This window comes from Hirundo rustica, chromosome 9 (assembly GCF_015227805.2).
Source record: "Hirundo rustica isolate bHirRus1 chromosome 9, bHirRus1.pri.v3, whole genome shotgun sequence".
Classification (NCBI taxonomy): Eukaryota; Metazoa; Chordata; class Aves; order Passeriformes; family Hirundinidae; genus Hirundo; species Hirundo rustica.
In genome coordinates this window covers 21975278-22000387 of record NC_053458.1, presented here as the reverse complement: position 1 = coordinate 22000387, position 25110 = coordinate 21975278, and the positions used below count along the sequence as shown (strand labels likewise).

The following is a 25110-nucleotide window of genomic DNA, read 5'->3' as shown; positions in this document are numbered from 1 at the left end:
GGACTTGCGGGCTCCACCAGGGTCTGAGTGGCTGCACCTGGGAACTGCGGGGCTGCACCAGGGTCTGAGTGGCTGCACCTGGGACCTGAGGGCTCCACCAGGGTCTGAGGGGCTGCACCTGGGAACTGCGGGGCTGCACCAGGGTCTGAGTGGCTGCACCTGGGACCTGAGGGCTCCACCAGGGTCTGAGGGGCTGCACCTGGGACCTGCGGGCTCCACCAGGGTCTGAGGGGCTGCACCTGGGACCTGCGGGCTCCACCAGGGTCTGAGGGGCTGCACCTGGGACCTGCGGGCTCCACCAGGGTCTGAGGGGCTGCGCTGGGACCTGCGGGGCTGCACCGGAGCCTAGCCCACCCTCAGGCCCCGGCAGGAGCTGTACCGGACCAGTCTCCAGCCAGCAGCAAACCCGTTGTGGGGGGATCCTGGCAGTGCCCCGTGAGGAGCTGGTGTACTAAGGTAGGGAAAGTTTCCTTTCTTCCTGAAGAGTTGGAGTCTGAGCTTTTAAAGGCTCTGCCTTCACGCTTAAAGAAGGCAGTTGCTGTGTGTTTGGGAGAACCTCCCTGGGTATGCCCAGTCTCTGCTCTCTTGCCCCAGGCTCTTCTCTTTACTTAATTGCTCTTGCATTTTGGGGACAGTGGCTGCACAAGCGTGTTTGACACAGAAAGGAGGCTTGGGCTTTTAAAGGGTGTGGCCAGGGAAACTAGGGAAAGGTTTTGTCAAAGTAAATTACGGGCTGAGGTGATTCCCAACAAGTGTTCGTGAGGGAAATTTGAATGCGCCATTGTCTCCTGTATATGCTCTTGGTATCCAAGGTTGTCTCACAAGGATTTGTTTTTCTGGTGCAGTCACAGATCCTGAGCTCAGGTAAGATATTCTTATGCTAAACTTGTCTTTAAAAAGTAGGTGAAAGTGTTTAATGCTTTTTAAGGAGGATAAATTGTCAGTGGCTGTCTTTCCTTCTGGAAGTTGTGTATTGTTGATAATCCAATTATACATTCAATTTTTCTTGGTACTAGTAAGATTTTGTTTTTCCTTTTCCTTACCAGTTCTACTTGAATTCAAAAATTTTTATCACTTCCCTCTGCAGCATGGACAAAGAAAGGGAATGTGAATGTGCAATTACTTTACATCAGAGCTGCACCTGAAACCAGTTAGTGGCAGTTCCTTGGATTGAGGGTGGTGGGGAGGGGGAAGCAGGTTTATTTCAATGTGTGAAGTTAAAGTCTGTCTGTGGAATTTTTATACACTGAGACTGAGGTCAAAATGAAGTTAAGTTTAAGAAGCTAGTCTTGAAATAATCAAAAGCTTGAATAGGTGGTTTTTATCCACACCTTACTATTTTTCCAGGAAGATCACTTTCTCTTGATAGAGGAATTTGGTTACAGAATGAATTGTTGAAGCAAAAGTAACATGGTAGTTACTGGCATAGGCAAGGAACTCTGAGTCTGAGAAAACTGCAAGAATTTATGCTCTTGGCCATCAGTGTGTGTATGCCATGGGAACAAATAAAAAAACAGCTTACGAAATAGACATTGAAAAAAGGCCGTGCTCTGTGTAACATGCAAGACAAACAACCTCTGTGTGTTCAATCTGTGGGTCTTTAATGCAAAACTTAAAGAAAATGCATGTTCTCGGGAATCTACTTTTATTTAGTGTTGAGCTCACTTTACCAATTATGGGTTTAAAAAGACTTTTAAAAACCCAAATGCAGAACTGAATAAATTCTTTTCCCACTTAGCAGAACCCAGTTTTTGAAAAAGGACAGAAAAGGGTTTTGAAAATATAGGGGACAGGGATAAAAACACCCAAATAGGCAAATGAAATATTCTGTATTTGTGAAAGCATGTTTTTGGGACAGAAAAGGCTCTGTTTCCTCCATAACTTTTTAGTTTCCCTTCAACTAGAAACTGATTACAAACACAAACATACAAAATAAGTGCAGAGGAAATGATATGCATTCAGTTTGCGTCAGCACGCAAGCCCCTTCTAGTAAATAAGGGTCAAAATGGGAAGTTCAACCAATCTACGAACACATACAAAAATAACCTAAACCAAATACCAATTAAACATCACATATTGTTTGTAATAACGGAAAGCTGTAGGTTTTGTTCATTTCAGATGGTCTCAGTTACAAGGTTGCAAATGTGTATGAGCTGCAAGTGCTCATATATTAATGAGCTCTTGTTATATCTATTTTCAAGTTACCTATTTCATTATGTAAGTTGGCAATATTTGTACATGTTCCTAAACTACAAAATATTCTCAAACTTTGACCTGAGTGGCACTTTAATTGAACTATATGTTGTAAGCCTAAGATTTGTTTAGCTGATCTATGTTGTACTTTCTTTAGGTATTTATGATTACATTAGTAATGTAAGGTAAGATCACACTTATTTTCCCTTTAATACCAGGAACTAAGAAAATGGGCAGCTATGTAACCTGAACAATGTCACAGAATTTGGCCTGTGTGACTGGAATAGTGTGATAGTAGTCCTTGTAAAGCTAACAGAGCAGTGCCTGTCTTGGGGTTGAGAAACCCCTTTGGAAAAAAAGGAGGTCAAGCTGTAAAATAACTTACAGAGAGCATAAATACCCTGAAAAAAATTACAACAACTTCATTTTGGATTCTTCTGTGTTTCATTGGGATTCTTTCCTTTAAGCACAGATCCAACTTAATTGATGGGATTACAGTGGCTAGATGAAATACAATAAGTTTGAGTGTTGTTTTCTATCTGGAGTATCCACTAATTCTAAAATTCTCAAAACACAATCAGGATTGGTTGGCTGGTTGATGATTTGTCTGTGAAAGGAGCATGGAGACATCTGGGTGAACAGGTGGTGCCTCTCCTAAATGCATCTGCAAGGGGTGGAAAGCTGCAATGCATGTCTGCCCTGCTGAATCCAGACACTTTGACTGCCCATTGGCATCTCCCTGTGGCTGGTCCCAGCTTCTGACTTGGGACTGTGTCCATGTCTGGTATTATAAGTCTTTAATGCCGCCTATGAGAGCTCCAGCAGTTGAAACTTGAAAGGGTCTTCCTAAGAGCTTTCTTAACCTCTAGTGGACTGCATGATTTAAAGCAGGTGTTGGATTTAGAACATGATGGAAAAACTCAAGAGGAACAAGAGATCCACAGCTGTGTCCCTTTGGGGTAGATGGCTAAACAGAAATGAAGCGTTTCTGTATCACAATATGCATTCATAGTCTCCAATTTATATATGTATATTCTGGTAGTATGGCTGCAGATGTACTCTGCCACACAGTTTTCTTTATTAAACAAATGTGGTTTTTGAGAGAGACCTAATATTGTGTTCATAAGGACAGCTATGCTATAAAGCTGATCCTGAGAATTTAGTGCATATGTTTGTTTATTAATAGTGTACTTTGTTCTATATATATAAAGAAAGGTCATCAAAAACTGCATTTCTGATTTGTAGCTTGCAATGCAGATCTCTGCTAAGGCTTGTTTCTGTTCCAAGTATCTGCTCATAAAGATATATGGGTATGTGTGCAGTATAGATATTGTGAGATTAAACTCTGAGGCAAGCTTGGCTGCTCTGTTTATTAACGGTCTGAAAATTTTACAATAGAGGAGTAGTTCTAGACAGACAGCAAGGCACCACTGTGGGGGCTGATTGCTCATTATATTTATAGATAAGCACAGAAGCAATGTGTGAAAGATTGCTTCAAGGGATGAAGTTTCTAGTATAGGATACAAAGTTCCAGTGGCTGTTTCTGAGAGCTGTTGTGAACACAGATTTAGAAATGGGACCCTGTTTTTAATAGCTGCCTAAAGATACCAAGTGAGAATTATCTCTTTTTAAAACCTTTTTTTGAAGTTGTAACGTTTCTTGTTGTGTTAGTGAGGACTTTATTGCTTAACACCTTACTCAGAATGCCTGATGAGGAACCAATGAGCCCCTAAATAAAGGTTTATCGGTATGTTGCATAATCTAATATCTGAGGTTGCTAATAATCAGCAGTCCTTTCACTTAACCTGATTATTTTTTGATTTACTTTAAATAATGCTCATTTGAATCCCGATAGGCAACTTGATAAGGAGCTGGCTTTCCATGTGACCAGTTCAACCCACCATGTATTTAGGTAATACTTGAAAGCTGGGTGTTCAGTATTATACCTGTGTTTTAACAGGGTCATTTTCTTGCTTAGGAAGTTCTTAGACTTACCAAAGAGCAGTAATTTTTATGTATCATTAAGTATGATTTCAGACTTCAATTTCTGCACCCTATTGAACCTAATGTGACTAATTCAACTTAGAAATTGAACTTTTTTCCCTGAGCCTTGCATAGCATTAAAATTGCTGTAGTTGATATTTAAAAAACCCCTGACTTTATTTTTTCTTTTCAACTTTGCTTACCATGTGTATTTTTCAATGCCCTCTGTAGAGAAAGAATTTTTGGAACCATCTTTCTCCTCCAATAACTTGTCAAAATATAGAATTAAGACTAGTGTATGCCGCAGGTAGTCTGTTTCTGGAATTAGCTTTCAGAATTTGCTAGTTTCATTTTTTAATAGGCCTGTGACTTATTTGAAGTCCACCATAACATCATCCGTGTTATGGAATTGCGTGGCTTCTGCTTAAAAATCTTTGGAGGCTCTCTAGCCTGGAGTGAGAGCTGGCAGCTTGCTCACCCTCACCTCTTGTGGTTTGAGAGCTGACTGGAAGGTGAGACACCCCCAAGGTGTTGAGGCACTACTGACAGACTGAAACAGCGGCGCTGCACAAGACTTTTCTGTTTTGTGTGGGAGCTGTGATGGAGCTGAAGGATGCGTGATAGCAACATCCTTCATCAGGTTCTTTCAGGCTCCCTCTCATAAGGTCACTGCTTGCTGTCATCCCAGAGTGATACTTTTTTTTTCCTTTGCAAGTTCAATAAGGTGGCCTAAACTGCAAACTTAAATCCTTAACTTCCCTGGATGCCCAGGGTGTTTGGGTGCTGACCTGCTCCGTCAGGGTGAGCTCTCAAACGATGCGGCTGCCCCGGTGACACCAGTGCAGGCACCCTCCCTCTCTCCTGGGGCCACTCTTAGAGTCTCAGCCATGCATAAAATCAGTGTTTTAATGATGTTATCCTGTGTCAGTTTGGAGAACCTTACAGCTAATTTAATGACCTATTATGCAACAATTTTGCATGATAAGCTCTTGATTGCTGCCTGGTTTCATGTCTGACTTCTGCTAGGTTATATACATCTTATTTGTAAGGATGTGTCAAGAAACTAAGATTTCTTATTTTCTTTTGAACTGTTGTGTGTTTTTATTTGCCAAAGAATCTGTACCTACAGTCTCATATTCATTCACTCCTTAATCTTAAAACCCCCAAACACCTAAAAACAAACCCAACTTCTTACCTTTTCCCCCACCCCATCCAACCTCACACCCCAAAAAAGTGAACTGCAAGTTGCGCTAGCAAAGATGTAAATTCCAGTCTGGGTTTCTGATGCCAGTCCATTCTCTTCTGTCTTCTGCTGTGCAGATTTAGTTGTTCTGTGCTTGTATGCACTATCTTTTGGCAATTTCATATTAAATATATTCAGATAGAATATTGAATTGGGTATTACACGTAAGAATAAACCCTTCTCCTGAAACAGCGATGAAAAGTACTACTGATCTCATTCAGTTCCCAAATTTAGGGTAAAAGGTAACAAGTTTGGAATGTGTCTGAACGAGGTGGTCTTTTTTGCCTTTGTAGTGGAGAGCAAGCATCTCATGTCACCAGGTTTCCTGTACCTGAGCAGCTACCTGGAAGAAAACAAATACTGTATCCTTGGAGCTAACGTAATGGATTTAATTTATCCAGTTTTCCTTGATGGTTTTATTACTACTTGGAATGGTCAAAGGTGCATAAGTCATGTATTCAGTTTACACTCCTAAAACACTGGAAATCCAAGTCCAGACAGTAACTGAACAAACTGCCATCAAGTTTTCTGTGTTTGAAATTACTCTTCAAACTATTTTTTTTAGTTTGCCACATTTTATTTCATTCTGGATCTAACGCAGTTGAACCCTGGTTTCCTGCAGATATGTTTATGAGGCATGTTTCTATACTGCTTCTTGTGAAAGATAAAAGCTTAGCTTGCTCTCAGAAGGACCAACATTTTAAAATTAGCAAATATAGAAAACAAATTAATTTTGAGCAAGGTGCAAGTGAATAAAAATGCCTGTCTATATCAGTTGGTGCCAGGCAGCATCCCCTTACCCTTGAGGACATACAGCATACTTTAAAGATGCTATGTTTTTTGATCAGGCTACTCAGATTTTATGTAGATTCCCTCAGGGAGAGACTTGCTTCTCAAAATGCCTGGAAATTTTCAGGAGAGCCAGTTGTAATTAGTGAGAAGAGGTGTGTGATTGGGTGCCATCATTTATAGTGAAATCTTCACCTTTCATGCATGTTTTTCTTGGACTCTATTATGATTAAATACTGTTTTCTTGTGTAGGACAAAACCCCATAGATTCCGGTAATGCCTCAGTCTGAAGGGAAGTTGAAGCAGTGCAGGAAATGCTTTCTGTGTGGACGCTGTCTCTTTTTGCTCATGTTCCTGTGCTTGTATGTAGTGTTTATAAATCAAACAGACATCTATTTCCCTTTCCTCAATTGAAGCCCTTGGATCCAATAAAACAGCTTGTAGAATATAATATTTAGTTTTTCTAAGTGGGGAAAGCAGCAGTCAAGCTTACTGGAGGTCTCTAGAGGAAGCAAGAAAGTGACTCAGGGCTGTCTGAATTTTGCAACAGGTCCCTGAAGCAATGGTTTGTCACTGTCAAACCTTCTCTTCAGTGGTGTCCACAGAAGATGAGTATGGATTTTGTCCCCAGCCTATCAGTTTCGTGTGTGACCTCTGACAACAGCTAATCAAATCCTACCCAATTTAAAGATGTTCTTTGCAATATAAATGCTGCTTAGCAGAAAGCTTTACAATCTTCCAGTTACATGCGTGCATCAAAGCACAGATGTTAAATAAAGCCAGACCTTTACAGTTCAGTGATTGAAGTAATGTGTTTGAAAGGAAGAGGGGGGAAATGGTTTCAGGACAAACCAAACCAGATGGAAGAAGGTGGGGCTTAGCTTTCCTATCAGGTTCTTTTGGGTGAACTCAAATACACAGTCTGAAGTTAATGTAGTAATTTAAGAATTATTTTATATTTGTTTAATCTGTATTAAAAGAGAGCTTTTTATACAAACATGGTCAATGTATTTCCTTGAAAATAATGAATGAAATTAATCTGAGATCCCAATTTTTCCCCCCTGTTTTGATCCGTGGATGATGCAGCTTAGCTGGATATCGCAAAAGGCTTGTCCTACTATTTTATGGTTAATCCATTATTTTATTGAAGGGGAACAGGACAAGGAAGTTCAGTTATACAAAATGTTTAGACTTCATTGCATGTTGAAGTGCTGTTCTTCAAGATAGAGGATCTGAAGGAAGGATGATTTCTAAACCCGAGCTGCCCTGAATGTCAGGTCTGTCCATATAAAGCAATATAAAAAATGGACCTGTCATAGAGCCTTTAAAAAATTCTCTCCAATGTCTCATTGGTGGGTATGGAGTTTTTTGGCTCAATATTCTTTAAAAAAATTTATTGATATACCGAATTACTGTGTCTTTCCTATGTTGTGTACAGTAGTACTAGATTTGGGAGCATTAATTTTTTATTTCAAATAAAATTTTTTATGAGAAAAGAGATGTTAAATCTTTCAGATCATCAGAAATACCCACTGTAATTCTAATTTTGGAGTCTTGGTTATATGATAAAGGCAATATTCACATGTACAAGTTGAAGGAGCTATTTTGATCCCAGTCATAAAAAAACCCCTCCACAGACTGCTGCTATAAATGAGTGTTTACCCAGAGCACGGTGTGTGTGGACAGTTGGAAAGGTTACTGCTGTGGTTGTGTACTGAGTTTTGTACCGGACGCTGCAAACAGGAATGTAAAAAAACCCACACGGATTGTTTCCAATAGTGGTGAATACTGTGGTTTTGGCTCCACACATTTATGCCTTTCTAGATGAAAGTAGAACATAAGTTTGCTAGAAGCCAGAAGATTTTTTTATGAACTCTTAACAGTCTGGGGAAAAAAAATGAAGTTGGCTCAAAGAAAAGAGAACTGAGATGAAAAAAATTAACTCCTGGAAAAGAGTTTTTGCCGCTTGTTAGAAAATCACAAATGCCTTTATTGTTCATGTTTTTCTAAGTTTTTGCTAAGTTTTGAGGCAGAAGGCAAAAGCAGTCTGACTATTACTGTCTTAGGACAAAGCAACTTAAAAATGTTATTTCAGGAGGATGAAAGAATTTAGCCAGGCACTGCAATGACTTGTTGTCTAAAGCCTCCTGGATGAGGCACATCCTCTTGTGCATATAAAGACATCACACAGTGAAGAGTTGCTATAGCATAAGTATATATTGTGAACATTTCTTAAAATAAAAGAAATGAAAAATCTTGATTAACCAAAGTGGAGAACAAAAATTTGACTATTTGTTTGGATATGGCAGTGCAGGCAACCGCATGGTGAGACATGGGATCAGCAGCTGTGCATGGGCATGGCTGTCTGAGCATGCTGGCAGCAATGGGATGTTCATCCTCAAAAACTCCAACCAGAGACAAAACATTTCAATAAATAAATAGAGCAATGAAAAGTTTAAGGCTTTTTATCTTGCTCCGGCTAGAAGTGACTAATACTGATTTGCCTGAATTCACAATGGATTTCTCAGACATTATTTTTCCTTCAAAACAGTCAACTTCTTCAAATCTGCAGAATACCCACAAGGAGGGGAAGAAATCCTCATAGTTGTACAAGCAAAATGTATTTACATTTTTGATCCTTCTATCTCTCAGTTCCTGCTCCAATGCTAGAAGCAGGAAAGCTTATTTTGAGAGTGGGCTGGCAGAGTCGATGTGCTTCATCACTAATATCTTACCCAGGGAGCAGGGGAAGCAGGACAGGTGCCCTTAGCTGTGTGTAAGGGAATGAGGCCAGTGATGTGCCAGGTGTTGCCAGTCTCTGGTGCAGTATAAGCCTACCTTGAGTGGACTCCAGTCCAGAGTCTGACCTGTAGAGTCACAGCAAGGCAACGCAGCCAGATTGCTGACTTAAAAATGAGGGTCTGGAAAAGATGGGTACCTGGGTCCATAGGGCTTTTGCTGCTGAGGTAAGGCCAGCTGGCTGTCATTATGCCATATTTGTCTAAACCGCAGGAATCAATGATTGCAAAGGGCTGTTATCAAATATGGAAGTGAGCAGCAAAAGGGGTACAACAGCTGCATGCCAGTTATTGGTGTTCCTCCGTGATCCTTTTTCTGAGATACTGTTTTTCCCCCTTTTCCCTATTCCTGCAAAATATCTCACCTCCTTTTGTTGAATTATATTTTTTAATCTCTCCTGAGACACCATCTAATACTTTTGTATTCTCTCTTATGTTTTTTTTTTTTCAAGTTTTCATTTCACACAACCATTCTAAACTTTTTCTCACTGGAATCTATGAAGTGCTCTTTTCTTATCTATCAGTACTACAATTCCTTAATCTTGACGCTCTCTCCTCCTCCTCCCATTCCTACCTGACCTAATCCACACCTGTGCCGTCAGTGTCCACAGTGCCTGGATCACTCAAGCACATCCTTGCTGTCCCAAAGCATGGCTGCCTAGGGACCAGCTATGATACCTGCAGGCTTCACCATGGGACGTGTCGCTTGTTCCATTCCACTATTGGCCTGCAGTGAGAAACTGGGACATGTATTTTTGTCTGCAAGTCTTTCTTCAGTTCTGGTATACTTCCGCTCAAGTAGTTTTTCTTTTCTACTGCCAAGTGTCCAGTGCTGACAGTGTCAATCATTTGTGAAACTCTCCAAATTCTCTCGCAAACTTTTTCCTGAAAAAATGCCTGAAAGATATGCTTCCAAGGAAAGATTGAAAAGCTTGGTGGAGGACTGATAATTCCTGGAAAGAGGAACAATCTTTTGCATCTTTAAGAAGTGGAACAGGATAAGGGGAATCACACGATTGTCTGTCTGTTGGCTGAAGTTAAATTCCTTGGATTAATATTGTAATAAATGGTACAACTTTTAAAAATCTCTTGGCGTGTGAGCAGAATGAATTGTATTGAGGATTTGTAAGGAACAAGCTGGAAAATTTCCAATACAATGGGCTAATAGGTCTTGTAGAAAACAGAGAAGCAATGATGTAGCCTTGTACTAGTAAGGTTCAAGGCAGTTGTCAGTTATTTGCCCTCCAGGTACAAAGCTATTGAGTGGGGGTGTGCAAGCTTCTGTCCCGAGTCATGACTATTCAACAAGTTCACTGAGAGCCTGATGTTGAATTTGAGCATCTTGGCTAGCTAATATAATTGGGAAAAGGGAGATGCAAGTATTTTGGGGAAATATATGCCCCTTCTCCCATCTTTCATGGACTAATCTTTGGGACAGTCCTACGCAACTAAACACCAGAAATTTGGTACTTCTCACTTGTGTTGTAAAACTATTTCATTTTACATAATCAAAATGCTTATGTCTTCATATGGGCCTGTGAAGAGATAGTAAATTTAACTGTCCCAAAGTAGCATTTTCATGGTACTTTGTCCTCTCCTTTTAAGAAAAATCCTAAGCAAGAGTGTGGTGATGTAATGGTTAAAGAGATAGCATAAGAATTGATACTAGTGCTTGTCCCAATAGGAGAACATTTCACATCTGTTATTTATGATGTGAAGCACCACTGGGGACAGCTTCAGTAATATGTACATAGTAATACCTTTAATTAGACTAACAGAATAAATATTGCACACAGGCTTTAGGGATCTCATAAAAGCTCTACCCCGATGGAGAGGAAATTGGTGCAACTGGAGAATGATAACTGTAAACTGGGAAGTTCACTAACTCCTAACTTCTTGTGCAGCAAGATTCTTGCAGCAGTTATGGGTAAGCTTAAGGTTCCTCTATGGCCTTTCAGACAAACCCTTCCTGTGCACTTGGAAAGCTTCAGAGTGAAATTTACTTGTCAGTCAAATGACAAACATCAGATGACCTGCTGCTATCACTATTCTTATATTTAAGATTTTTTAAAAAACACCCAAATCTCTTATAAGTACTACAGAGACTAGGGTATTGGAGCGGAAAAGTATCTTTACCTGAGACTGTGCTGCCTCTCTTTTGGGCTGTGCTGCCTGAGGTGCAGAGCTGAAGCTTGGGGTAGGAGGCTTTGAATTTAAAGCATAACAGGCTCTTTGTTTCCTCTGTTTCCCTTGCCATAAAGAGCACATAACTGTAGTGACAGAGTTCAGTGAATTAGAGTTTTACACAGCTGCCCACTGTAACACCTGCTGGCAGCTGAGTGTGACACCCCTGCAAAACTCTACCTCTGGCACAGGAAGGGACACAGAAACCCCTTGTTCGGCCTCATGTTGTATAATAGTCTGAAATATACATGTGGTGGGTTGCATTTTCCTCCTTGAAGCCAGTTTTTCCATGTGTTTCAGCCAACGCAAGATCTGCAAACTGAAAGAATAATTTTCCAGTTCAGGACTTTAGAAGTAACTATGGCAATGCTACAATTGGATTGTGATATCTTTAGCTTGTGGGACTGCCTTCAGTGCTCATAGTGGTCTGCAGGCATAGGTGGACAGGGTATTTTAATAACCTGTGACTGTGGATTGTGCCTTGTAGCTTGTCTGTCTTGAAATAAAATACCAACGGTTCAGTCTCCAGAAGAAAAAAAAAAAGGGGGGGATTTTTAAATTGGACCTTTTTGCACAGTTGTCAGAAATCAAGACTCTCATATGAATGCTTATTGGGGGCAAGGGAACTAAGGTAACCAAAAGTGAATTGCACCTTGTGGATGCAGAATGTCTGCTCAAAACATGGAATACCAACAGCCTCTGCTATTGTGGAGAAATAAGTGAAAACACATGAATTACTAGACTGGCTTGAACTTGTGTTCTTTGTGTTCTTATCATTTGCATGCCTTAGTCAATTAGCATTGCTGCTTAGTAATTCTTATAGTACCTCTCTAAATTACTGTGTTTGTGCATTCGGTTGTTTTCGTCTGGTATGTTGTTGGGTTTGGGGTTTCATTTAATAACCGTCTGTTTGTCCCTTGAGGAATTATGGGATCTGCTCTTACAAAGAGAACATGTCTTATAGCCCCTGCCAGACCTGTTTCTGACTTATTAAATGTTAATTTCCAAATGCAAGGTCTGAAAAAGTGGCAAAGCTATGTATTTTTTACAAAATAGATGCCTCTGAGCCATGTTTGATATGAAATAGTTTTTTAACATTCCAACTTTATGTCAAGAGTTAATAATTTATCCATAAAAATTCCACATAAAGTGAAAATTAGTGTCCCTATTTTGCCATTTAAAGTTTTATCTGAAACAGCACTAGTGGCTATTGCCTGAGATGCAGGCTAAAATCTTATTAAAAGCTGAGCATCTACTGCAGTATTTAATTCTCTGTTTATTTTTATTAATAGTTAAGAGCTTTCTTGGTGGGAGATGTTTTGTTAACTATAAGAAAAAATTCTATACATGTATAAATAAAACTTGGTGAAGAAAAGTAGGTCAGTCCTTCAGCATGGCTTTTAGCTACATCTTAAAGATTTTTCTCTGCAGTGATTTGCTGATCCAGTTATTCTTAATATCATAATCCTTACATTTATAATCCTCAGTGATAGTTAATGATTGCTAACGTGCATAATTTTCCTCATCCAATGTCATCAGTGGCAGTGATACATTTAGTCACATGTTTGTAAGTGGCTGTCTGTTTCAGAATCTGGTTATTTAAAGTGTATCTAATTTAATTACCAAACAGTGAATACACTGCCTGCAAAAGTCACTGACCTAAATGTTGCCTCTAAGCTTTTGAGCATGGCTGATAGTGGAATGATGTAAAACGACATGAAAGCTGAAGACATAATTGCTCATTGTGAATCTTTTTTTTTCAGTAGCTAACATTATTCCAGAGATGAAAAGTGACAGTTATATATTTTTGGCAACATTTCCCTGTAGGAAGGGAACAGGCAACCTACTTATTTTTTTACTGTTAGGGCTGACTCAAAATTATATTCATAAGGAGTTTATTTACTGACATTATAAACTGAATTTTTGAGCAGTCTGTACCCAAGTACTAATTCAGAGCTCTTATAGTCTAGGTATGTGGTTATGAAAAATGAGCTATTGAAAGTTTAGCCACAGAATATCACCAGATTATTTCTAGGAGTAAAATGCTGTGTTTTAAGAAAATGAAAAGAAAAAAAATGAAGCATTCAAAATTCAGATGCTGCTTCTGAATATCTGGCTTAAAAATGCCATCTGGTGACAGCTTTACCTTCTCTACAGATTCCATCAGACCGTGTGTGTGTATGTGTGTGTGTGTGTTGTTCCCCTTGCTTGCAAATTTACACTCGTAGCTGATGGGAATCGTGGAAGCTTGGAAAGCAGTTACTGAGCAGCTTTATTTCCAAAAGAGCTGATAAAATGTAGCAGCTAACAGTCTTAAAGCGAACGAAGAGCCTGAGCTCCTGTAGCAGTGTTCTGTGCAGGCTCTGTGTTCGCTTTAACAGCAGCTCTTATAGCTTCTGATGATGATGAAGATCCATCACCTGTAGTCAGCTCAGGAACTCGCCAATCTCTGGGTGCCATGCAGACATTCCAAGTTCTTTTCTCAGCAAGTGTGGAGGGTCTGCCTGTTCAGCTGTGGGCCCTCCTCGTAGAGCTCCTGCACCTGTGAGCTGCTAATGTGATCTTACTGATTTGGGATCCAAGTCAAAACTTCTCTGTAGACTTGATACATACATATATATATATATATATATATATAAACAAAAAAACCACTTGTTATTGATAATACTTTGTTTGTGATAGAAAGAAGGCAAAATAATCTGTTTTGATAACTATAAATAGTCCTTAAAACATGGTCTAATATTTGTAGGCACTTTGATTAAATTAATTTAGAGTTTCAGTTCATCAAAGGCTGGTTCCTCCTGGTAAATAATTCTGTCATGAGTATCCTGAGCTAATCTGATGGTGTCCTCAAAAAAAAAAAAAAGTTAGAAAGACTTCTGTTTTGGGAAAATATAGCTCTGGTACTCACCTAAGTAGAGAGGAGCCACTAGTGGTAGATACTAAGACTAGAAAGGCACATGCCTAAGTTCAAGCAACAAACCCTTCTGCACAGGCATGCATGTCTCGGATTACTCCTCAGAGATGCTCCTGACTAATTAGCAATAGACACAGTAATGCCTTAGAACCTCAATACGAGGTTAAAACAGAAATCCGTTTCCTATATAGATAGGAATCTCTACAAGGAGGAAGAAAACATGATGTTTGGTTTGGTTTTGGTTTGGTTTATTTTTCTCCTTCAAGGATGAAGTAACTTAAGTGCTTGTCTGCATCCACAAAAGGCATTGATGGAATGGGTGGTGTAGCAATGGAGCGATGAAGGAGGGGAGGTTTTCTTGTTTGGTTGGTTTTGTTTTTAGAATTCACTCTTAACAGTCAGTTTGTGGTATTCACTTTGAGCAGACCTGTGGTTTGCTTATCTCGCTCTTGATACGCGTCTGCTGGTTCCAGAAGGCACTTCCAGTCAGCACTTACCAGCATTTGTACACATACCTGCATTGCCCAAATTGTGCAGAACATAAATCATGTCTTGTAAAGGATGATACGCATCTGAAGTCCATCTGTAGCTCTAGGCTAGAGAGGGATGCCAATAAGCTCCCAAACTAAAGAAGCCCCTGGGTATTGTGACAGGAGGCATTTTAAAAGATGTGATAATGTTTTGCTTGGATTTCTTTTTCCCAAACACAACCAATGAGAGGCTTACTTTGCTAGCTCTGTATCAAAATAATGGAAAATGATGGAAAGAGCACAATGTGAAGGGAGAGAGAGGAAGCAAGCTGCCATTGCTTCAAATATATACACTTGTGCTGTGGGAGCCATCTTTAGCCAAAAATAAGCTGTGAGCTTTTTCCCACCCACATAGCTCAAGCTTCATGAAGCGAAGGAGACTGTCATGTGGTGGCAAAGGCCAGATTATCATAATGTGGGTGAGATGTTTCTGCCCAAAAATACTCTCCTGCCTGTTGTGTTCTGAAGCTCCTTATTTGTACCTGCAAAGCCGCCATCCGCACAAATGGAGCAGTGAAGTGTACAAGTGCTCTTTGTGCGGGGCACCCACAGTTTGTCTGTGGGCAGAAATGCTCTCTCTGTAGGTGGAAATGTTTTTTCAAGTACACTTTCTTTTGTTTCTCCTCCTCCCCCAAGAGTGACATCCACCTCTGCATTTTTCCCTTAGTGTAGGATGTGTGGGACCATACTTCTTTTACAGTTCCCTTGTGTGTTGGCTTACCAAATCCTCAGCTTGTACAAACTGGCATAGTTCCACTGAAACTGATACAAGTATGTTGACTCCAAAACCAGCAGAGAATCTGAATTCATTAGGTAGCAGACCATGATCCACGTGAATTTCTGGAACAATCTGCTGTAATTCAAAGATTTCTTTTAAGATTTGCTGTTAGCCACAGCTGGCTGCTGTCTTTAAAGTAATGTCTTTTCTTTTTTTTTTTTTTCTTTCTTTTTTCCCCCTCCTGTTGTCTCCTACAGTAATATCCTGAGTGTCTCTCAACGTTCCTTTAGTTTTGTTATCCCTCTAGCAGTTTGTGGCCTCCCTAAAGTGTTTTCACTGACCCTGTCTGTGGGAGAGCCTAATTTCATCATATCCATCGGTCTGGTAACCAGCAGTGTATTGATACTGGGTGAACTGGATGCCATTTAAATGTAAATCTATTGTTATGAGCTCTAGGCTTATCATGGTTCATTATTTTGAGGCAAGCACAGTAATTAGCACGGGGTGTACTCTGTGATAATTAGGAATGTTTTACACATCATATGATGATGTTGGCTTCTGAGGGCAACCACCTGGACTCAACTCTCACTAGCTAAAACAAATAATTTTGTATTTCTTTTTGTTTCAGTGTTTCAAAGTGTCTGTGGTGAAATCCTTTCCCTGTTTAATCACTAAATAATAGATCCATGAAATCAATTAGCTGAATAGTATGATTATTGGGACAAGTTGCTGGTACCCAGAGGTGACACTGTAGCTGAGGTACACAATTTGTGTGTTGTAATTTCTCTTGAGTGCGAGGTGAAACTTCCTCTATCTGGAAAGCCAGGCACCTGTTTCTTTCCAGCTCCCTCTCCTCTTTACCTGACCTGGTATGTGAACTTTCTGAACACTGATATCATAGATTTGTGGTGTCTGGTCCATTTTTGATTTTGTTTTTCATCATAAAGATGTAGTGTGACATTCCTAGTAGAGAAAATAATGATTTTTTTAAAAATCCACAAAAAACCCCACCAAACAAAACCCAGAAATTTATATCAGGTCTCATTATAATATCTTTGTGAATTTGTTAGATTAAAGCATATTCGTTAAAACATCAAAAATTTTAGGGTTATCTTGGAAGCGGCTGTATTTCATGATGTAAAATCAGGAAAGATCAGAATATGTACCATAGAACTATAGTCTGTGTGCAGAACTTGGGGGCTTATTTCTGATTTACTGTGAAATATAGAACTATAGTCTTTGTGCAGAACTTGGGGGCTTATTTCTGATTTACTGTGAAATATAAACATTTTGTTCTAACACACGTCTCGTGTCGGTTAGTTTCTGTACCTGAAGCTATCCCTAAATTTGTGGTGTTACCTCATATCCAAACCTAGGCGTAGGGAGGGTATTTTCATTTCTAGTGGCAGTGTGAAGGCACTCTCATAAGAAGATCCAGAAGCTGGGCATTTCTGTCAGTTTTCATAAGAATTATATTTGAGAGCTGTGCAATTTGAAAACTTGCCCTGTTTCCTCCTCAGATCAATAATTGCTAAACTCAAACATAAACCTTCCCTTACATGCACTTGTCACACATATTTGTATTCAGTGGGTGATTACTGGTTGTTATGTAGTGAAGGCTCTACCACAGCCATGGTAATACTGAGCTTGTAAATAACCTTTAGGTGCAGACAGCAGGAAAAATTAATCGTGCTTCTGCTGCCTCTTTTGCAGTTTATACCTAAAAAAATGTGGGGGAAACACAGTACAATGGAAAGTTTAATTTTTTTAAATTAAATCATTATAGGCTTGTGCTTTTATTTGAAGTTCATTCCCACTACTATGCGTTACCAAGTAATTTCTGACACTAGTTTTGAAAACATTAGTGATTTTTTGGGAGGGAAGGAGGGCCTATATTTTGAAAAAAACCTCTTAAGTTCAGAAAACTGCAAGTGTTGAGTTTCCAGGGGATGAAATAATCTATTTTAAACTAGGAAAGAACTTGTGGACACTGTATCTATGGAATAATGTCAGATAAATTTAAATGTGTTAACTGTGTGGTACCATTACAAATGCTTTTTTTGGCTGAAAAGGATCAGTGATTACTTGTGAAATAAAGAGGCATCAGATTTTTTTCAGCTAGCCCTGTCTGAGCTCTTTGGAATGTGGTTTAAGTTTCTGGCACTTGCATATAAGGAGGAAGTGTGGGAAGAAAACAAAATTATACAAATCTAAATAAAAGAAATGGCAAAATATAAAAATTATGCTCTAGTGGATGTCACCATGCAACTGCTTGGAAAAATAATTGTTTGCTATTGTAACTCTGGTAAGTAACAGATATACATTAGTAGGAAATAAAAGGTGGTTGGCAAGAAAAGCAGGTATTTACACAAGGTAAAAGTCAGGATTACAGGAGCGCTTTTTTTTTTTTTCTTTTTTCTTTTTTTCCCCAGAAAGACATGGTTTAAAGTTGTCCAGATACTGCTTCCGTTTTAACTATAAATGACTTCTATATTTAACTCTTTAACTTACTGTGTCACTTCGCCATCTGTAAAGCAAGAGATGGTGGTGTCAGCTGTGCCAAAAAGCAAGTCTATCATATTCATCCTGCCGTGGTCCTGAATATCACAGACTATTTCTGTCATAGGAATTCTTTCACTTGTAGTTTTAGAGGTAAAACCAAGTGTCTTTCTCTACTTGCTAAGAAGAAGTTACAGAATTGATACAGAAGCTGTTGGGTTGGATATTTAAAATTATCTTATGCCAGAAGCTAAGGAGAATAAATGAACTTAGAGGTAATTAAAAAACCCAACAACTCCAGACCTCATAACAAGCCCTTAGTACCACCTCTGCTCTCCTCAAACACGGTGGTGTGCGCACTAGGGAATAGCAACTGGTATCTCATGGATGGGAAGTGCATCCCCTCTCCTTTTCCCCCACTGCTGTAAAAGCAGTGCTCCTATTATGTCAAGGTCCATTGCATTTACTGCAACTTTGATATGCTTGACCTAAAAATATTGCTGTGAGTGAATTATTTACAATGACACCGAGGAGCCATTTTTTAGAATGTTTCTATGGCCTGTGGGCATTGTACTGAGTACATATGTATGATATTAACAAAACCCATGAAAATTACCATGAAACCTTTCCACAGTATATCACAGTTATCATTGCCAAACTGGGATTGTTCTACGGCTTTATAACATAAGGAAAAGTGTGCAAGCCAACATTTCTTGTGGGGTTTGGAATAATGGTGTTGTTTTCCAATGAATATTGTTAAATAACTAGTCTGTAGAGGTGAATTTCAAGTTGCATGAAGTGCATCTGTGCACTAAGGAGACATTTTTCTATTTCTATACGAAAACATGGTGTAACTAAAATCACTGAAAAATTCCCATGCTCGGCACCATTAAAAAGACAACTGCTGCAGATTCTTCTCTTCACATACCAGTAAAAACTTGCAGTCCAGGTGGAAATATTTGGTTTATATTTGTAATAATCTGTGCCCTGGTCAATGCTGGCTGAAGTTTCTGCACCCTGACCTAGTAGGGGTAGGAATAGCTGTTCTTCCATTAGTAAGTGTATGGAACAAAATGATGATCAAAATCAGGAGAGATGTCTATTCTGAGGAAAAGCGCTGCCTTAGAAAAGGATGTAACTTGATCTTTTTCTTGCAGTGGAGTCTGTCCCTCCTCAATGCTAATCTTTCAGGCATTCTCAGTTAGTAGAGAAAACATATATATAGAAACCACTCATGTTCCAAGACATTAGTTCTTTCCAGTGCTGAGAAATTGCAAATTCTTCTGTTTTGGTAAATATTTTCTATGTTAAAAACATGTAACACATCTATAAGTGGTTTTTAAGTTTCATAAAGAACTCTGTTTTGTAGCAGAAGCATTCTAGCTACAGCTTAATTTGAAATTTTCTCTTTCTAGACAGAATGTATACCTCTGAGTCTTGCTTTTAATATGATCTTTATCTCCCTGCAATATGTAAGTCTGTAGTAATTCAAATTCCCCTTTTTGTAGGAATGGGTAAACCTAAAGATATGGGCTTATCTCTGAACATTTGAGAAATAATTTATCCATAGCAACTCTTCCTTTTAATACTTTACTCTTCTGCCTCTGACCATAATAGTATTCAGTGAGCAACAGACCATGTGGGTTCTTCTCCAGTAAATACTGGAATGAAAAAAGATAGTCTCCCCAAACACCAATTTTAAATAATATCCAAATAATTTCAGGATTTATTTTGCTAGTGTGGTTATGTTTCTTGAGGACCTGAGGGGTAGGGGCTGGGGAGGGGTCTGTAAATATTAGTTTCACATGTGACAGAGGACTGATGTCTTTCATGACTGAAATACATTTCTACCGTTTAATTAGACTGATAACTGTTCAAGAAGTGACTATAGATATATTGTCCCTTGATAGCCTTGACACTTTTATGCTGTTCAGTTCCTACACAGTGAAACATGGATAAATCAAGCAAGCTCGGTACATAAGATAACTTGTGTGACAGATGTGCTGAGGAAACTTTTTAAATAATCAGACTAAAGTGCTGCTTATACACATTCCCATAATGAGAAGGACGATATGCTGTGAGTTTTCCTGATTTTTAAAGCAATTCCTGCTTCCATTTGAGTTGCACTGAGTCTAAAGGCTGAACTTACCTTGGACAGTTGTGTGAAGTGAGAAATGTAGCCTGGTCTTTTGGTGTGTCTGACCAGTTAATAAAGGGTTATAAAGAAATAAGGACACAGTTGCGAGTGTATTTATGTTTTATTTTCTTATCGCAAAACTCAGAGCATGACATGGGTACTCAGTTTACAGTAACTTTACAATTTAACTGCTTTTCCATTATTATTTCTGAATATACATTTCTCTGTCATCTTTCAGATCCCTAAAAATAGCAAATGCATTAGTATTTGTGTTCTTAAAATCAGTTTAATGTAAAATTAATTAATATTTTTGATGTAACATTTTTATCTATAACTCTTAAATACCATTTGTTCCCAGTTGTATTTGTCATGACAAGTATAATAATAAACTCTTGACCTGTTCAACAGTGCCTAGTTAAATGGCAATTAAATATTCTTTCTTCTTATGTCAGAGTCCTTAGGAGTGGGTATACAGGTTGTCCTGTCATTCTTTCTGCATACATACTAAAGAAGAACTTTCACATTTTCAATGGTACTGAACCCTGTGAGGACAATACCCCAGAAAAAGGCAGCAGGTTTTCTTTTCCAGTCAGCTAAGTTAAACACACTCAAAACCAAGCAAGCAGAAAGTGGAGACCCCCAACTATTTTTTTGACCAGAAAATTGTAGCTTATAAAAAGTGTTTGCTTCTCACTATTGCCTTCAGAGCAGCTGCTCCTCTCAACGACAACTGTACAGTGTGGGGCCACAGTTGCATTCATTGTTCAGTGAGCTTGTCCACATAGTTAAACCCACCGACAGCAATGAATGTTGATTGTGACCTTTTTGTAAAGCTTGGCAGGGTGAGGGAGAAACATCATATGATGGTTAGGTTGCTATCTTCGGTGTTAAGGCCTGAAAGCATGAAGTAAGGAGGAGGATGGTTAGCTGGAGGGTACAATCAACGGTCGATGGTTTTCACTTTAATTCCAAACTCACCGACAGCGTTGAATGTTCACTGAAGCAACCACTACAACAGAACTCCATTGACTTGACTGCATCCTCAAATGTCTGAAAGCAGGGGGGGTGAAATCAAAATTCACACGGTGATTTTAATCATACAGATGATACAACTTCATTTTTCTCTTACCAACAACACACTTCTCTGCCCATCGTGGTTCAGTTTTCCTGCAAGGAGCTGGCTGTTTCCAAGACTTCTTTCTATGAAAAGAAAATATGTTCCAGTTATTCAGACTTTAAAAATATAAAGGTTAGAGATCCAGGGACAAGTGGATTAATGTTGTCTGTTATTTCACAAGACTGAACTTCACAATAAAAAACATGAGATCCCATAAATGAACAGAGCTGGCTGAGAGTTTTAGAAATTAGTGTTGCCAATTAAGGATTGCTCAATATAGCAAAATTTCTTCTACTGATGTGGTTCAATTGGATTAAAACTTTAGGATTGGTAAAAAGTAAATTTTTTTAAAGAAGCCCTAATTTTTCAAAAAGCATCTCAGAGACAGAAGGCTTTTTTTTTTTTTTTTTTTCCTTAAAAAATTTTCACACATGCAGAATCTCTTGTGATAGTTCTCAGGAGGAAAAAAGGTAAATGAATAACAAGATGTGACCTATATTTATTTTCATTTTTTTTTACATCAGCATGCTGTGCACATCGAACTGACTATCACACAGAAAGTCCTTATTCTTAAGAATTTCCACAGTAGCACAGCAATTTTTCCTAATCTTCTGAGCTTTCCAACTCAATTGTCCTAATTTTTAATAAAAATAAATAATAATTAAAAAAAAAAAAGTTGTAGTTGTTTTTTAGAAGGGTTTTAGAGGCTGGATAAGAAGGCAAAATATGGTAATCCAGAAATTTTACCTTATTTTCATTTGTGAGCAGAGTTCTTATGCAGAAGGTGTTCTTGAAGCTCAGCTTGTCAGAATTCCTTTCTGCTAGGTCCACTCTTAACTGTGCTGAAATTATGTGACTCATTCATTGACTTATATGAATTGCTGTTTGTTTACCTTATCCTTTGGTTAAAGATGCCCTCTACTCTCTCTCACTCATCCATTGTTATTTATAAGGCTTTATAAATGTTTGGGATTTTGTCTGTATTTGTGTTAAGGGAAGCCACACTAAAGGACTGGAGTTCATCCGTGTGCTCCCGTGCCTATTTTGTGAACAAACATATGACAAGTACTTTCTCCTAACTGTTTCTTTCAACTAGTTGCTATGTGTACAGAGGTATTTATTATGTCATTTAACTCAACTGTATTTTCTATCTAATACCACTAAAAGAAAAATTCATTAATATAGTCTACTGGAGAACCACACAAGAGTAGAATCAACAAATTTTCTTCTTTATGCTAGATTAGATGTGTTTTGTTTAGGCCACTGTGATAATGAATATAGCTAAATCAAATACATTTTAATTGTATGTGGCAGCTCACTTTCTTTCCCAATACAGCAGCATGGGATATTTGCTGCCAATAATTTAGCTTTGATTATTTTTATTTCTCCATTTATTTGTACTGAAATTTCAAAGGTTTAGTTCCATGGATGTTAGGAGAAGACCTCTGCACACTAGCATGAGTGATGAGAGAATAAGGCTCTCCAGCTCAGTCTTATGTGCATCAGTTCAACATTGTTCTAGCCAAATGAATTAACTTTAGGGTTGCTCATGTTTAAGATCTGCCTTATTACAAGCTTGTTTTATGTATGTCATTTCTTTCAGTACTCATTCCTATGCCCTTATTCCCTGCTTCCGTCTGTCCCTTCATATTTCAGTATGGGGGCTTGCCTGGCTCATATCTGGCAGCTGGGATGGGGTGCAGGGAAAGGAGAGGAGCTGTGTAGGGCTTGTGGCCAGGTGGATTACATCTTAGAAGAAATTACTTTCACAAGTTTTTATTAATTCCTCTCTGCCCTCCACCATGGAAAACCTCAGTATTTCCTTGGTCACCTAGCCTCTGAAATGGGCTGAAACTTCTATGTACAAAAGGTATTTCTGGGTTCCAGCCCTGACTCCTGGTGTGTACCAGTTATGCAGGGTGAATATTCTTTCATCTGGTTTTCATTTTTCTTTTTTTTTTTTTTTTTAATCCCTTACAGGGCTTAGCTAGCTGTTACAAATGCCAGCTTTATTTTAAATTTTATTTCAGATCTGCATGCTTATGCTAACATTCAGATCGGGTGTATTTTTTTTTAAGGTTAGTATGTCATAAATAAACCAAAGCACTTCCCCTGCTTTGAGCAATAGGACCATGATGTACATGAAATATCACTTTAAAAAACTGGAACCTAATGTGAATTGACAGAGGTACATGAGGAAGTAGTTCATAGTGTTGCTGCAAAAGCCATAGGGATTTGGTCTGCCAGAGCTGCCTGTCTTAGGAATAGATTAGATAGCTTGTCTGATGACCTGTACTTAATTTAAGTGACTGCCTTTGCAAGTCCTTCCAGAGGGCAACTGTGTGAAGTAGAGCATCTCATCTTCAGTCCTTTTCCTCCTCTTGATGGCCTGACCTAAATTGAAAATATGGCTGTTGTGCTGCACAAATAGACAATTACTTCAATACTATGTAAACTGCAGCTTCAGTTCTAATTAATTACCTTCTCCATTTTGACCTTACTATGTTGAATCAAAAGACCAACATTCCAACCTCATTGCACTCCTTAATACTGGGCAACTGTTATAAAATGCACTCATGTTAATAACTGCCTTACGTGAACGAGACAAAAGCTCCCTCTCCCTGCTTAGAAACGGTGGAGCTGTCAAGTACTACTCTGCCCTGCTTATTGCCCCAACTTTTCCTTTCTTCCTCCTCTCTTGCCCACACAAATGCTAGATGAGATATGAAAGATGTCAGCCAGATAGAAGGCTGGCTTGCAGGCCACTTCGAACAGCTGCCTTAGAGCTGTTACCGATCTTATTGCTGGTACAGCAGGGAGAATACTTAGGAACAAATACTGAGGTGAATGCACAGAACTCAGCCTTGGGGGTCTTGTAGCTTTAGGTGCTTTTTCTAAGGGGAAAATAGAACAGTCTATCCAGATTTTATACTGGTTAAAGTACCATGCTAACAGATTTATAATGTAGATACTCCACATGATTTACAGCATCATTTTTCTTTTGCTGACATGGATTTGTTTGTTAGTGGAAGGTGGAGTTAAAACTTCTTGAAGCCAAATATTCATTTGTATAAAAGGAAGACAACAGAACAGTGTTCATACTGATACTGCAAAGTTATCTCATGGATGCAGTTGTTGGCTGCTTCCAACTCCCACTTGTCTTCTTCCACAGTCTGTCAACAGACTTCCAGTTATACACTTGGGGACAGGAAGAAATGCAATGTGTGGATGTGTTTTTTTAATTGTCTTGCAAAAGGGAATTCCAGTGGCAGCATCTAAAAATGGCAGTAGCGTAGCTGGGATCAGATTCTCAGCTAGAGTAAACTGACACAGCTCCATTGACGTCAGTGGCATCTGCATTTACACCAGCTGACACCTGGATGCTCATCTGGAAAAAAGTGAATTAGAATGATCAGTTATTGGCGCTTATATTTTCAATTTTTTGTGTTGTGTTCATCTTTTTTATTAAAGCTTTTGAAAATGACAAATTTTCATGTTGTATTGACATTTTACTTTCAATAAATCGGCAGTAATACTAAATCTCAGTAAGTATTGACACTGCTGTGCTTCAACCGAAAGGAATTAAATCCAGTTGACTGTAGTTATTAGAAATTCAATTCATTCTTAGATGACTTTGAGTTATGTGCTGAAAGTAAAAAATCTGTGCAGCTATCAAGAGGACAAAATGAAAAGTATTTGTTTCTTCTGTGGTCTTAAAAACTGCAAGAACAGAATCAAATAGCGATCACTGTAGTTGGACTCTCACTGTATTCTACAGACATTAATTGCAGTTGTTTCTGCAGTGTATTGGAGTGTAGCATCAGCTCCTAATTACTGATGCAGTTAATCTAAGGCTAATGCTTTTCAAGAAATCCAACCACCATGTTTTCATGTTGCCTTAGACCTGTGGAAACATCTCTGTTAACCTCTGCTGGGGGAAAAAAAAAAAAAAAAGACATTTGAGGGAGTATTTCACCATTTACTGAAATACAGCCATCTCTG

General features: G+C 38.8%; 1 protein-coding gene and 1 long non-coding RNA gene across 14 annotated transcripts in view; one reads left to right on the top strand and one right to left on the bottom strand.

The window, feature by feature from the left end:
- Positions 1–304: 304 nt before the first annotated feature.
- LOC120756726 (uncharacterized) overlaps positions 305–25110 on the top strand; it is a 187954-nt gene continuing 163148 nt past the window's right edge. For all 3 annotated transcript variants that reach the window (XR_005702230.2, XR_005702231.1, XR_009208138.1), the window contains exon 1: positions 305–456. This is a non-coding gene — a long non-coding RNA (uncharacterized LOC120756726). The remainder of the gene's footprint in view (positions 457–25110) is intronic.
- LOC120756725 (uncharacterized) overlaps positions 20098–25110 on the bottom strand; it is a 61591-nt gene continuing 56578 nt past the window's right edge. For 5 of the 11 annotated variants that reach the window (XR_005702226.2, XR_005702229.2, XR_005702223.2 and 2 more), the window contains one exon: positions 20098–21191. Coding sequence is in view for 2 of the 11 variants with exons in the window: in XM_040073331.1 (XP_039929265.1) it covers positions 21083–21191 (109 nt within the window). In the remaining 9 variants the exon portion in view is untranslated. The other 6 variants (XR_005702225.2, XM_040073332.1, XR_005702227.2 and 3 more) reach the window with 5 other exon arrangements.